The sequence below is a fragment of the Geospiza fortis genome, unplaced genomic scaffold (assembly GCF_000277835.1).
Source record: "Geospiza fortis unplaced genomic scaffold, GeoFor_1.0 scaffold275, whole genome shotgun sequence".
Lineage (NCBI taxonomy): Eukaryota > Metazoa > Chordata > Aves > Passeriformes > Thraupidae > Geospiza > Geospiza fortis.
The window spans coordinates 4,628,527-4,641,521 of record NW_005054341.1 but is presented as its reverse complement, the minus strand read 5'-3'; the positions used below and the strand labels follow the sequence as shown (position 1 = coordinate 4,641,521).

At 50.4% G+C, this 12,995-nt stretch overlaps 2 protein-coding genes across 2 annotated transcripts in view; both read right to left on the bottom strand.

Moving 5' to 3' along the window:
* BUB1 (BUB1 mitotic checkpoint serine/threonine kinase) overlaps window positions 1-11,928 on the bottom strand; it is a 12,182-nt gene extending 254 nt beyond the window's left edge. Inside the window, 26 exon segments of the mRNA XM_031058308.1 lie at window positions 1-2; window positions 5-48; window positions 229-335; window positions 504-681; window positions 764-921; window positions 1,046-1,207; window positions 1,837-1,952; window positions 2,522-2,662; window positions 3,050-3,273; window positions 3,656-3,749; window positions 4,241-4,421; window positions 4,926-5,001; window positions 5,358-5,448; window positions 5,759-5,854; window positions 6,611-6,751; window positions 7,249-7,301; window positions 7,937-8,274; window positions 9,048-9,196; window positions 9,395-9,585; window positions 9,688-9,734; window positions 10,043-10,137; window positions 10,402-10,442; window positions 10,937-11,133; window positions 11,381-11,525; window positions 11,618-11,677; window positions 11,867-11,928. The exon segment at window positions 1-2 is cut by the window's left edge and continues 254 nt beyond it. Of these exon segments, the coding sequence (XP_030914168.1) occupies window positions 1-2; window positions 5-48; window positions 229-335; window positions 504-681; window positions 764-921; window positions 1,046-1,207; window positions 1,837-1,952; window positions 2,522-2,662; window positions 3,050-3,273; window positions 3,656-3,749; window positions 4,241-4,421; window positions 4,926-5,001; window positions 5,358-5,448; window positions 5,759-5,854; window positions 6,611-6,751; window positions 7,249-7,301; window positions 7,937-8,274; window positions 9,048-9,196; window positions 9,395-9,585; window positions 9,688-9,734; window positions 10,043-10,137; window positions 10,402-10,442; window positions 10,937-11,133; window positions 11,381-11,525; window positions 11,618-11,677; window positions 11,867-11,883 (3,144 nt within the window). The 5' untranslated portion in view covers window positions 11,884-11,928.
* Window positions 11,929-12,255: 327 nt separating this feature from the next.
* LOC102041682 (two pore calcium channel protein 1-like) overlaps window positions 12,256-12,995 on the bottom strand; it is an 11,401-nt gene continuing 10,661 nt past the window's right edge. Inside the window, exon 18 of the mRNA XM_031058309.1 lies at window positions 12,256-12,736. Within this exon, the coding sequence (XP_030914169.1) occupies window positions 12,591-12,736 (146 nt within the window). The 3' untranslated portion in view covers window positions 12,256-12,590. The remainder of the gene's footprint in view (window positions 12,737-12,995) is intronic.

Sequence of the window (12,995 nt, the reverse complement as noted above, 5' to 3'; positions counted from 1 at the left end):
TTCAGCAGGCTCTCAAAGAACTCCTTCCACAGCTCAGCGTTGGCAAGCCTGCAAAAAGGGACAAAAAAGCATCAAAAAAAAGCGCTAAATGCAGCTGTTAAAATACTCGTTTTTACTCTGCTCCCAGTTAGGAAAGGTGTGACAGAACCTGACCTCGGAGCAATGTGGTACTAACGTGGGTTTCTAGGAAATCTAGGCAAAGATTTGGGGAATTTTTTGGACACCCACCTCCTGAAGGTTCCCTCAGGCTTCCAGACCCCGTTGTCGTCCTTGAGGCGCATGTAGGACCCGAAGAGCAGGCAGTACACGGTGGCTGCGATCCCAAAGTAGTCTGTCTAAACCAAAAACACACCAGTTTCGTGTCAAAAACACACCCAGAGCACTAAAAATGAGCTGAAAACACCCCGTGGAGGGGGAGAGGCTCTGCAAGAGGCTCCAGCTCTGGTACCAGAGTCCCCTTGTTCGGTGTGCAGTAACTGCTGAGATTCCAGGCCATCCCTTACCTGGTAGTTCCATGGTTTGTTTGTCAGCATTTCCACGCACTGGAATCCAGACGTTTCACACCTGGCAGTGAAGGCTGTTCCCTCAGGGAAGAGCTTCATGTCGATGCTCTGTCCCAGGTCAATGAGGGTCAGGCCGTGGCAGAGCCCGTCGATGTCACACGTGCTGTTGTCCAGGAACCTTCAACCAGGACAATAAACACCCCCCTCAGTGTCTCCAGGCTCCCATGAGGTGACATCTGGTGACAACAGGACACACTTGCCTTTCTCCCAGGATGAAATTGTCAGGCTTGATGTCCCCGTGGATGATTTTGCAGCTGTGCAACTCCTCCACCATGTGGAGGATTTTGACAGCGAAGTAGATGACGAGGGCTTGGGGCATCACCTTCTCTGGGAGCTTCTTGTAAACGTTGACGGCGTTCTGGAAGCCAGGGACACACAGCATGGGTTAAGGCACAACACATTCCCAAAGGAGGTAAAAACCAGGAGGAGGAAAGGCTCTGTGAGGGCAGAGGTGCTCCGGAGCAGGAGCTGGTGGCACTCACGAGCAGCGTTCCGTAGTTGTGGAGCTCCCCAACCAAGACGCTGCCGTTGGGGAAGAAATGGGCGGAATAGAAGTGGATGTAGAGGTGCTGCACGCTGGGGCTCAGCCTCTCCACCAGCTGGGTTGCAATGTAGAACTCCCAGGGGTTGGCAGGTTTCTGGACCTGGAAGAAAGGAGGGGATTTCCTGGGAAAATTTGGGAGCGGTAAAAGCTGGGGTTCCTCTTGGGTTGGGCTTTTAATGGCAGATCAGGCATCTTCCCTCATGAACTTATCCCAGAATGGTTTGGTTTGGGAGGAAACTGAAAGATGATCCAGTCCTATCTTCCATATCCTGCCACAGGACACCTTCCACTACCCCAGGGTGCTCCAAGCCCCGTCCATCCTTGCCTTGGACACTTCCAGGGATCCAGGGGCAGCCACAGCTTCTCTGGGCAGCCTGTGCCAGGGCCTCCCCACCCGCACAATAATTAACCTCAGTTGATAAACTCTGTGATTAATCCTCTCAAACCTAGACTTCAATCCCATGCCACAATTCCACACACTCCTTTGTGAATCCCTGATGCTCCAAGGAAAGCATAAATCACCTTCCTTTCCTGAAAAAGTTTCACTTCAGGGGTTAAAGAGGGGCTTTAGTTTTTCCTGAAGGACTAAATGTAGAAGAGGAGATCCACATAAAGGTCCTGAGGGAGATCTGACATGGAAAGGCCAAGGATGTGTGTGAATCCACCCATGGGGGAGGGTCAGACTCCAGGATTGTTCGAGGAGAGCTGCTGTGGCCCAACACCACTGACCTTGAAAATCACTTTCTGATTATTCTGGGGGTTACTGGCATCCAGGATGGAAGCTTGATAAACTTGGGCAAAAGCTCCTTCTCCAACCAAGCAGTCCACATGGAATGAGCTGGAACCTTTAAAAGATTAACATTAAATCCTGCTTGCCAACTCCACAGAGGAAAATCAGGAGAAAAAAAAAGAGAAAAGCACCAGCCCATATAAATGATTTAATCCTAGATCAAGTCTTTCCCTTCTTTTCCTGCCAGGAACAGGAGAGAGCAGGAGTGCTGGACTCGCCACACTTTCGACCCCAGTGTTTCTATTTTTGCCTGACCCCCTGGAAGCAGTCAAATTCCAAAGGGCATGCCCTGAAAAGTAAACACCAATGTTTAAGTCCCACAGGGATGTTGCAATCCCTGTCCTACAGCTTTTGTTGACATGGGCCCGCTGCTGTTCCACACAAAGCTGGAGAGCTGTGGCCCAGTTTACAGGGAGAACTGGGAAAAATGCCTCATCCAAAAGGCTCATGCTACAAAAGGCAAACAAACGAACCCCAGGCCTAACTCCCAACCTGAGGCTGAGATGAGCTGGAGATACACACACACACACACAAGGAAGCTGAATTCCCACACACTTCCCAAAGGTTCTCCTAGAAAAAGCTTCAAGAAATGCTTGGCAGCGATGAGCTGGAAGGAGCTCTTACCCAGTGAGAGTTCATCCTTCACTTTGATGAAGGGAAGGGGAGATTCCCACTCAAAGTAGTTGGCGTAGGTGTGGAGCGGCTTCGGGAGCTCCGACAAGAATTTGCCAATCAATTCCTTGTCCCAAGGGTTCTCAGCAAGGACTTCATGGAAAAAAAGGGAAGTGTTTAAGCTCTGGGTGTCATTCCAAGGAGGTAACACAAGCTTGGGCTTGAGAGGGCATCACTGATTTAAAGAAAATAATAAATACCCCAGGAGGGATAAGGATATGTGAAGTATTCCTTGATATGTGAAGTATTCCTTGATTTTGACGCTCCATCTTTTGCACCTGCCCAGAAATCCAGAGTTTCCCAAAGTGCACTCTGGAGTACCCATGGCAATGTGCAATCCAGGCCCAACCCACACTCATCCCTCCTCACATCCCTCGCAGGTGAGCAGTGATTCCTCACGGGAATCATGGAATTGCTCCCTCCAGTGCACAGGGCACAGCCCTCGGAATGCAGGGAGGAGAACCAGGGAATGCTGTGTACCTGCAGGTCTCCCATTCCACGCTGTGCTGTCCTGCCCAGCTCCACAGAGCATCTCCTGGGAAGGTCTGTCCACCCCAAGGCAGGAGGAATGTCCAGCTCTGCTTTGAGCTGTCTGCTCATGCAGTGGTTGGGAAGCAGCTGCAGCAATTCCCTGGATTCCAGTCCCTTGTTTCAGGAGGTTCCCACGAAGCCCTCTCTGTTCTGGGACGTGTTGGAGAACAGGGCTATGGATTTAAACAAAGTATCATTAATTATTAATAATGTTATAATAGTATTCTATTATTAACCTTCTGCCTTGGGGGTTTGGCACCTTTAGGGAGCAAAAATGTGTCAAATGCCACCGCAGCCAACGTGGAGGTGAATAAAATGGAATTTTTTTGGGAAAACTAGGTTTGGTCCAGTCACTTTACCCATTTCCTAATAATTCTCAAGTTCACCAAGAGAAGAAAACAGTGGAATTTTTGGCCAGTTAATTTTTAATTTCCATGGGGCAGAACTTAAATCTTGGAAGGATTTTGGGGGCATGGTCACCAATCCCAGGTCCATTTACCCCCAGAGTGCTGGGCAGAGCCAGGCTGATACAGGGGAAAACCTTGGGACACTTACATTGGAGCAGCATACCTTATCTTCTTGGGCTTTGGCTGCCTGTGCAGTTCTCCAGAGAATTCCAAATTCATTTGGGGCAAACTTTCCTTACAGGCTGAACAAAGGGAGCAAGAACAAGAGCAAGTCAATGTTTATTTCCCCAAAAGCAGGAATATTTGGAGTATTCTCAGCCAGCAGCTCCGAAAGCTGCTGCCGCAAAACCCAGAACTCAACAAAGCCTCATTTCAAATATCCGAGTTAAAATAACACCTGGATTTCTCCAGGGAGCAGATTCCAAGACTTAAAAAGAGCAGAGCAGCATAAAGGTGCTCCCAGATGGGATTCAGCCCATGTTTGGATATTCCCAACCCCTTGGAATGGTTCACAGCAGCAGCTGGACACACAAAGCCTCTCTTGTCCCTCACCACCTCCTCTTATCCCAATTAAAAATCCTTGGAGTGCTTATGAGCTGCTGTTCCACAGGGAATGTGGACTCAGGAGTGGCAGCAGGGGGAGCCACACCTGGGTGGGATTTGGATTTGGGCAGAAATGGAGTCACGAGGCACCAAATTCAATGTTTCCCACACCAAAAATTCCTTATTTTACCTCTGTCCTGCAAAGGGGGCTGGGAAGGAGCTGCCAGGTAATTAAAGGGTGTGGACATGAGCTGGGCAGCTCGGGCAAAATCCCTGGTGTTGTCTGGACTGGGAGCCAGGGCTTTGTTGCTGCAGGGGCCATTCCACACCGTGTAATCATCCCGCAGGAATTCCGTGGTCCCCGTTTCTTCCTAGGCAGGAAAAACAACCAAGATTTAAAATGAAACCGTCAAAATTATCCTGGAATATAAACAAAATCCCATGTTTCCATAGTTTTAGACTAGGTCTGAATGTTGGTAATAGTCAAAGCCACAGCAAAATGCCAGACCACCAGAAATTGCTGGGAGAGCCTGGAAAAGCCAATCCCATGGGAAGGGATCTCTTCTCTCCAAGTTTTATCTATCTCCCTGGCTATGGAAGCTGCAAGGTGGCTGCAGGAAGATGAAATGTCTCTTTTTTTCCCCCAAACTGATGCCAAGCCCACACATTTGAGAGGTGGAGTTCTCCATCCATTTTATGCCAATCAACAATCAAAAACGCTCAAGAAATGGGAAGAAGTATCCAGCCTCCAGCAGGCATCATTCCTAGGAATATTATGGGATTGGGATGGAGCAGAGGTGAATCCACCCACTGTGGTAACCCTCCTAAGTGCATAACCCACTTCCAAGGCTAATCCCTGCAGGATCACCACTCACTTCTGCTGCACAGCCAGTCAAGGGATGCTCTCCAAACGTTCTGGGCTCTTCTGGTTTGTTCTTGTGCTGTGGGATCCTGAGAAATGACCCAAAAACTTTAGAACAGCTTTTCCCCAGGAGCTTTCCCAGGCACACTGCTCACAACAAAGGTTGGTTTGTTGTAACTTGAATTTTTAATTTTATTTTAAGAGCCCCATTTGCAGCAACTCGGAGAAGCTGCAGCAGCCCAGAGTTATACCCAAATTCTGCAGGGAATGGAAGCACTGTCCAAACAGGGAAGTTGTGCAATCCCAGAGCAGCAGCTCCTGCTTTGCTCCTGCCACTCCACCAGCTGTATCCTGGCACAGCCACAGCAAAGTCCCATGGAATGGCATCCATTTTTTCCCAGATTTTTAAGGAGCTGAGCTCAGCTGCTCCTTCTCCCCTCCTTACCCTCCATTCTCCTTCTCCTCCTCATCCTCAAAGATGGCAAAGGCAGGAGTGGCAGGGACAGCAATGCTCGTTTTCAAACATCCACCAGGCTCTGAAAATAAAAGATAACCCCTGTTATCTTCACCCAATAAAGATTATTTACACAGCCACCTTCTCCCCCCTCTCCAGGCACGTGGTGCTCAGGGCTCCATCCAGCTGCACCTGCAGAATTCCCACTCCTTTCCTACAAACTCTTGGAAAGGAGATTTTTCCAGCCCAACCCCAGATGTGAAATCTCTCTCTCTGCTCACTCTTGTAAAGCCCTTGGGTCTCAGACTGGCTCAACTCTTACAGCAAGGGCTGGTGGGAGGGGTCAATGGGAAGTAAAGGATGGAATTCCATGGGAAATAAAAAGCACACACCACTTTTTCTGCAAAAGGCTTCAAATTGTTCCTCACTGTCTTCCAGGGGAGATGGCTCAGGCAAGAAGGGTGTTTGGAACATATCCATGAGAACACCTAAGAAAAGAAGAAATAATAAAGGAATAAATAATAAAGAAATTTTCAGAGGTTCTTCCATTGTGTAGCAGCCAAATCAAATGCCAATTAACTCTATTAACAGCCTTAAATGCCAATTAATAATATTATTATAATTTATCAGCAGTCAATAACCAGTTATTCCTCCCTCTTGCATTTAAACACCTCAGACAACTGATCAGACACAGGAAGGGCCAATTTTTGCCAACACACTCTTGGTCGTGGCCCTTTTTATTCCCTGTCCAAGGGGACATTCCAAGTTTCCTAAGAGAGCAAATTCTTCTTTAATTTCTCAGATTTTTGGAAAACTTAGATATTTGTAGGACTAATTAATGTTTTTTGGTTTGGTTTTTTTTTTTTCATTTTTATTCAGCTCAGCATCAAGCAGAGCTGACTGTGAACTTCCAAATTAGTGTGGTTTAGGTCTTCACCTCCCAAACAGGATTCCCTGAAAAAGCAGCTCAGACAACACACTCCCAAAGAAGCCTGGCAGTGATTTATGCAGGAATTGATGGGATGTGGCTGCTGGGATGTTGTTAAAACATCAGTTTCTGGTCAGAAGTTTTGGGTCACCCAGATAATCCCAACAGACAATTAACGATTTAATGTGATTTTCCTCTTTGGATGGTGCACATGCCCATCCCTGAACAGCTCCCTTGGCTAGAAAAGGCTCCACTAACGTTTCCAGGGAAGATCCCAGGGGCTCCAGGGGAAGGAAAACTTCATTCCAGCCCTTACCCAAGGCTTCCTTCGTGTGGACCGTGGGTGAGGGCTGCACCTTGAAGGGCGTTGTCGCCCCCATTGCTCCTCCCAGCGAGGTGTTGGGGGTGGCCTGGGAAGCATTTCCATAGGCAAAGGAGGAATTCCCAACTCTGGAGGCTGGAAAACACAAGGGCAAGGTCATTCCTGGAGGAGCCTGGGGTTGTTTATGAGCATTCCAGCAAAATATTGGCGAGGGAAGTAAACAAATGAGCGGCAGCAACGCAGAATTTGGGGGGAGATTTTGGCTTGTTCAGAGGTTGGCGTGGCAGAGTCCCAAGGGAGGCTGCCCTGGAGGGCAAGAGGGACCTGGGACAGCTGGGTGGCTTCCAAGGAATCCATCTGCCATTCCCAGGAATGCTCTATCCTGACACAGAAAGTGAAGCAGGAAGGTAGTGAGGACAAACAGCGATTCCCAGCCATGCTCCAAAAGGAACTGCTCAGAACATGGGAACAGGGGCTGGATCCATGTCCCATGGAAGGGATAGAGAGACCCTGCACAGGCATGCAGGGATGGAGGCTGGGAAGTCACGAAGCTTTGCCAGGGTTGCAGTTAATGATTCCCAGCTGGGAACAGCCACACCAATGGCATCAGTCCCCATCCAAAGGTTCCTCACCTTCCTTCACATCCGCAGCAGGAGTTAATCCAGTGCATCCTTTGTTAGGGGACCTTCAGAATAAAGAGTCACAACATTACGTTGGAATAAAAGCTATTTAAATCCCATTTTAATCTCTATTTCAATGAGGTGAGAGGTCCTTTAATAAAGATCACCCTGGAAAGTTTCTCCTACAGCTGCCAATAACCTGGGAGGCAGCAGAGTCCTTTAAAAAGGTTAAAATGCATTAAGAGCTCTCCTTGGACACAGTTTGCCTCCAAGGAATTCCAGAACACGAGCGAACAACTGTTCCCACCTTGGCCAAGTCCACTGAGCCACCCTTGCTTTGCCAGCCTGGGTTTCTCCCTCTGCCCCCCCATTTTGTGGCCAAGTCCCACAGCAAAAGTGCAGGAGAGAAACACCAGCACTTTTTATCTTTCTCTGGAGACCTTGGAATGGGATCTGCAGGAGCAAAGCACATCCTGGGGTTTATTCCAGGCACTACACACAAAAGTTCCTCTTACTGCAATTAAACCAGAGGGGGAAAGGAATTAAATGTGGGCACGAGGACCAAGTTTGATTTAACTCTAATAAACAGTGGCTTCAGGTCAGGTATTTTTTTCCCTTCCAGAAGGGGAAGAAAGGCTTATTTTTAGTTAATTTTCACAACTGAGAGGAGGAGTCTGAGGAGGAGCCTGTTCACACTCACAGTTCTCCCGCGCTCCGAGGCAGAGCTGGGTCAGGACCAGCCCGTTCCTGGGCTGGAGCAGCACTGAAGGCAGGGTGCAGCAAACTCTTCTGGAGCTCCCCAGGCTCTGCCCGAGCTCCAGCTGGGTCCTTCTCCTCTGCTGCTTCCCAGGGGGAGGTGGCTGGGATGTGGTTTCCCAGGGGCTGTGCTGGCTGCAGGGTGGGAGCGGCAGCTGGTGGTGCCTGGAGCTGGGGCTGCTCAGGCACCAGAGCTGGGCCCTTTGGCACATCCAGCCCTGCAGCAGGTGCCATCCAGCTCCCTGGGATGTGAGATGTGCTGGGCCTCGCAGGTGGGGGCGCCTTTAGGGATGAGAAGCGTTCTGTGACACCCAGATTCCCCCCAGATGCAGCCATTCCCATTTTCTCTACCAGCTCCACGTGACCACAATGTAACAGAACCTTTAGGTTCCCCCCAGGTACAGCCATTCCCATTTTTCCTGTTAGTTCCATGTGCCCAGAACCCGAGAGAACTTCTAGCTGTATCTCAAACTAAACTGTGGAGAAGCAAAGCCACAGTTCAGGGTGAAACCTTTAAAACCTGGGTGCTGCAGCTTGTGCCAGGTTTCCACACTGGTACTGCAGCCTCAGCCTCCAGACTGGAGAGAGATCCTATCCCACAGTGCTCTCTTAGGAAAACATATCAAACATATTTTTACACCTTTTTTCCCCCCTCTCCTCTTTCCTTTTTGCAATAAGCTCTGAAGAAAGCCCAGAGCCAGAGCCTGGTGTCTGTCTGTGACGTGCACCGGAGGAGCTGAGCCCGTCCCAGTTTGAAGGATGCATTCCCAGGAAGAATTCAGCTCATTTTTGGGCTCTGGAAGAAGCCTGCAGGCACCTCCTGGAGCTGGTGAAAGCTGTGGCTCAGCTTTGTAACACTCTGTAAGCCCCCTCAGAGGGGTTTATCCCATGCAGGAAGATTGGGCAGCTCAAGGTCACATCTTGCTCTGCATGGAGCAGCAGAGCCCAGCTGCAGCCTCACACCAGGGAAAAACCAACCCTGGCTCCTACAGCATGGCTGGATTTTGTGAGATAAGCCCACGTAGAGCCTTCCTGTCCATCCCAGAAGCACTCACCCCTCTCTGGCCTGGCTCAGCTGCTGGCTCCAGTCTCGTTTCCTCCAGGCTCCTGGAGAGCTGGGTGAGCTGGTCCAGCTTCTGCTGCAGGGCCTGGAGCTCCAGCACTGCCGACTCCTTCTTCCTCAAGGAGTCTTTCTGCTCCTCCTCTAGGGATTAAACAGTGAGACTAAATGAATATGTGTGCTCTGCATGACCACAAACAGTGAGATTAAATGAATTAATGTGGTGCTGATGGCTCACTGTGCCTCCTCAGGAGAGACACCACGAATGTGGCATTGGCAGAAGCCCAAGGCATGAGCTTGACCAGGAAAGAGCCATTTGGAGAGCTGGGAAAAGGAGGATACCCAGTGCCTGCTGCCTCCTGAGGAGCTCATATTTCCTGAAGTATCTCTTGGCCCTCAGCTCCTCGAAGGAGAGCTCGGAGCCCTGGCACAGGAGCAGGTTCCTGTCGTACATGGGGACCTGCTCCCAGCCCGCGGCGCCCGACGGCGGCTTCGGAGCAACCTCGGACTTGGAGATGTAGGTGATGTAGTTCCTGGCAGGGAGAGGGAGAAAAGGGCCAGGGCTGGGGGGCTTGTCCCAGCAGAGAGTTTGCTTTCTCACTGTGGGACTTTGAAGGGGCCTCCCAACCACTTACACTTCTCTTCCAGCAGCACAGGGTTGAGAACCAGCAGCATCCAGACCCTAAAGCAGGGAAATAAAACACAAAAAAAATGAAATTAAATTAAGTTCAAGCAGCACAACTGGCACAGAATGCACTGCTAATATTATTCCTGTGATTCTGGGAATGTGTCAGGCCACTGGGTGTGTCCCAGTGCTTCCCAGATGGGACATTCCTATGGGGATGTTTTCCTGCTGCAAGCATCACAGCAGCAACATCATCTCCGTATCAGTTTTGGGATGCACCAGACTCAGTCAGTCTGCCCTGTTCAGCCAAGCTCACCAACCCAAACTCCACATGAAACATCTCCCCCAAATAATTCATAATTCACCTGAGTTTTGCAGGGATTAGGGCTTGAGACACCTTTTGGAGGAGCCATTTGATTTGCAGCATGGGAAGTCTGAAGTGGTTTTACAGCAGCAGGGTCTGGGACAGAAAATATAACATAAGTATTTCCTATTCATTAATGAGTAAAAATTGTTTGCTCCTTTGTGATTTTTACTTAACTTGAAGCACTGGAAAATTAATAACTTGTTTTGAATACATTGCCCTTAAGAATTTTTCACATACAGAGGGAAAATAAGGTGATTTCTACAGGGAATTTGGTTTTTTGCAGTGACAAAACTCACTCATTGAGGTAAAAAATTCATTTAGAGGAGCTGCAGATCAAACAGGACTCTTCGTCCTCACCTTGCAAAGGAGGATTCTGAGGATCATAATTCTGCAGGGAGCTAAAGTGCAAAAAAACCCTCAGTTATTACCATGAAATCACTGTCCCTCACCCTTCCCTGCCTCCCAGCAATCTTGGATTTCCTTGTACAATCACGCCATGAAATGCAACATTGAAAAGCAAGGTTTGTACTGTATATGGACATCTCCACAGCTGCAAAACTAAAAAGGCCTCCAAGAGGCAGCAGAAGAACAGAATTGGGTATTTGTTTTATGTTTTATATTACATATTACTTTTGATTTTTTGCATTTAGCTTCCCAGAATTAAATGCTCAATTCCAAGGATCTGCTTCACTCTGGGATTTATTTTTTTTTTCTAATATCCATCCCAGAACACCCAATGAATATTCAACAGCAAAGAAACATTATTAAGTTTAACCCTCCCTTTACCAAAAATAAGCACACTGAAAAAAAAACTTTAAAAATAAAAATCATACGGTTAATTATGAGTAATTATGAGCGCAGAGTAAACGAGCAGAAGAGGCCGCAGAGTTACCAGTGGAGCTGCTGCAGGTTCTCCCGGGGCTGTGCCTGGTTCAGGAGCCCTGTTTGGAGCACGGCTGCTGCTCCCTGCGCGTTGCCCTCCTTGAGCAGCAGCCGGGCCCAGGCCAGGTAGAAATCCGAGCTCCTGGCTCCGATTCCCTGCCCGTGCAGGTACTCAAAGTACTGGCCCGGGGAAGAGATGAACTCTGCCTGCACAACAGGAATTTCTCAGTCACCATAAGAGGAAAGTATCAGAGAAGTTCAGGCGAATCTCTCCAAGCTACACAGCTTAAAAACCACACTCTTGCTTTTTTCTGATCCCCCTGTCCTGCAGAGAATGAGAATTCCCGAGGCCTCCCGGTCCTCCCAAAGCTCTCTGCCGTGCCAGAACCGCGGGGTGGGTGAATGAGGATAATTTAATTGAATTTAATTCCCAGAGAAGCGCAGCCGTACCCACCAGTTTGACGCAGTATCTGACGAACCGCGGGTCCTGCTGGTACCGCTTGTCGCTCACGAACAGCTCCACCAGCTGCTCCAGGAGCCCGGGCCAGCGGCTCTGCTTCTCTGGGAGAGGGAGACATCCCTCTGCCCACTGCAGGTACCTGGAACCATCCCAGGGTCAGCTCCGGGCCCGGGAACGGGGCAACGCCCGAACCGGGGATGCGGCACCCCCCGAGCCAGGCCCAACGCTCACCTGTCCCACGGCTCCAGAGGGTCGGGCCCTCGGTAGTTCCGGATCTGAGCCTCGTAATTCCTGCAGGGAAAACTCCGGTCAGGCCGGGATCAGGGCGGCTGGGAAGGGCCCGGGGCGGGCGGGGGCTCTGCCACCCCTATGGCGCCGCTTGGCCACGGCACCCGCACAGCTCCGGGGGCCGGGACACCCCCGACCCCGCTCTCCATCCCGTTATCCATTCCCCATCCGGTTATCCCGCTCCCCGCTCACCGCCCGGGCTCGTCCATGCCCAACCGCTCCCGCCGATTCAAACTGGCCGCGCGCGGCCCCGCACCGCCTGCCCATTGGCCAGCCCTCGGCCCGCACTGCATCCCCATTGGCCCTTTGCCCCCTCAATCACACAGTAAACCCCGCCCTCCGCGGGTGCAGTTCCCACCGCAGCCGCTGGACGGCGCCCTGGGGCCAGGCCCAAGGGAAATGAGGGAAAAAATGAGGAGAAAAAAGGAGGAATTGGGAAAAGGGAAAGGCTGGGCAGGGCCCTGGGAGCGCGGAGCAGCCCCCACTCCTCTCCCCCCTCCTCTTTTCCCACCTCCAAGCCCCGCACATGATCCTGGAGCAGCCGCAACCCTCTCCCATCATTAACTCGGAGATACTCCATCGTTTTTCCAAACTGCTGAATTTATTGCGCTAAAGAGCTGCTTCATTCAGCGTACACCGCTCCAGAGCTGCATATAAAAGTGCTGCGATACAATTCCAGTTACAAGAAGTAGTTATTCCATAACATACTGCCCGCGGCACCGTCCCAGCCCGGGCACGGGCGGAGAGTCCGACTCCTGCCCACATTCCAGAGGTTTATATGAGACTTTACATGAGATAAAGCTCCTGTACAGGACAGAGCTGTTTGTTCCCACCGTGTCACCCGGGCCCCACGCGTGGGAGCGGCCAGGGAGCACCTGGACAGCCGGGAATGAGCTTCATTCCCTGATCCCCCCTCTCAGGCTCCACTCTCGGAACTCGGGCTCCTGGGAACAGCTGAGGTGGGAGACAAGTTCAGGATCTCCTCAAAGGAAGGGCCTTCGTCCTCCAGGGGTATCTCTGCCTCGAACATGCGCTGGAGCAGAGCATCCACTGTCCTGTATCCTGGGGGGACAAAAAAAAAAAATGCCCTGTGAGCACCAGATGTGCTCCTCTGGATACCTTAAAACAGGCAAGAAAATCCCCCAAACTACAGTCCCTCTCTTCCATCCCATCTACTTTAATTACTCTGAGCCCTTCTTGAAGGTAAGGCCATTATTTGGGAGTTTAAGCCCTTCTATTCCCACACAATGGAAAGCTGAGGTACAGCAGGAAAGCCAGGAGAAGGAGGGAAACAGTCACCGAGCCAGAAGAAAGGATCCAA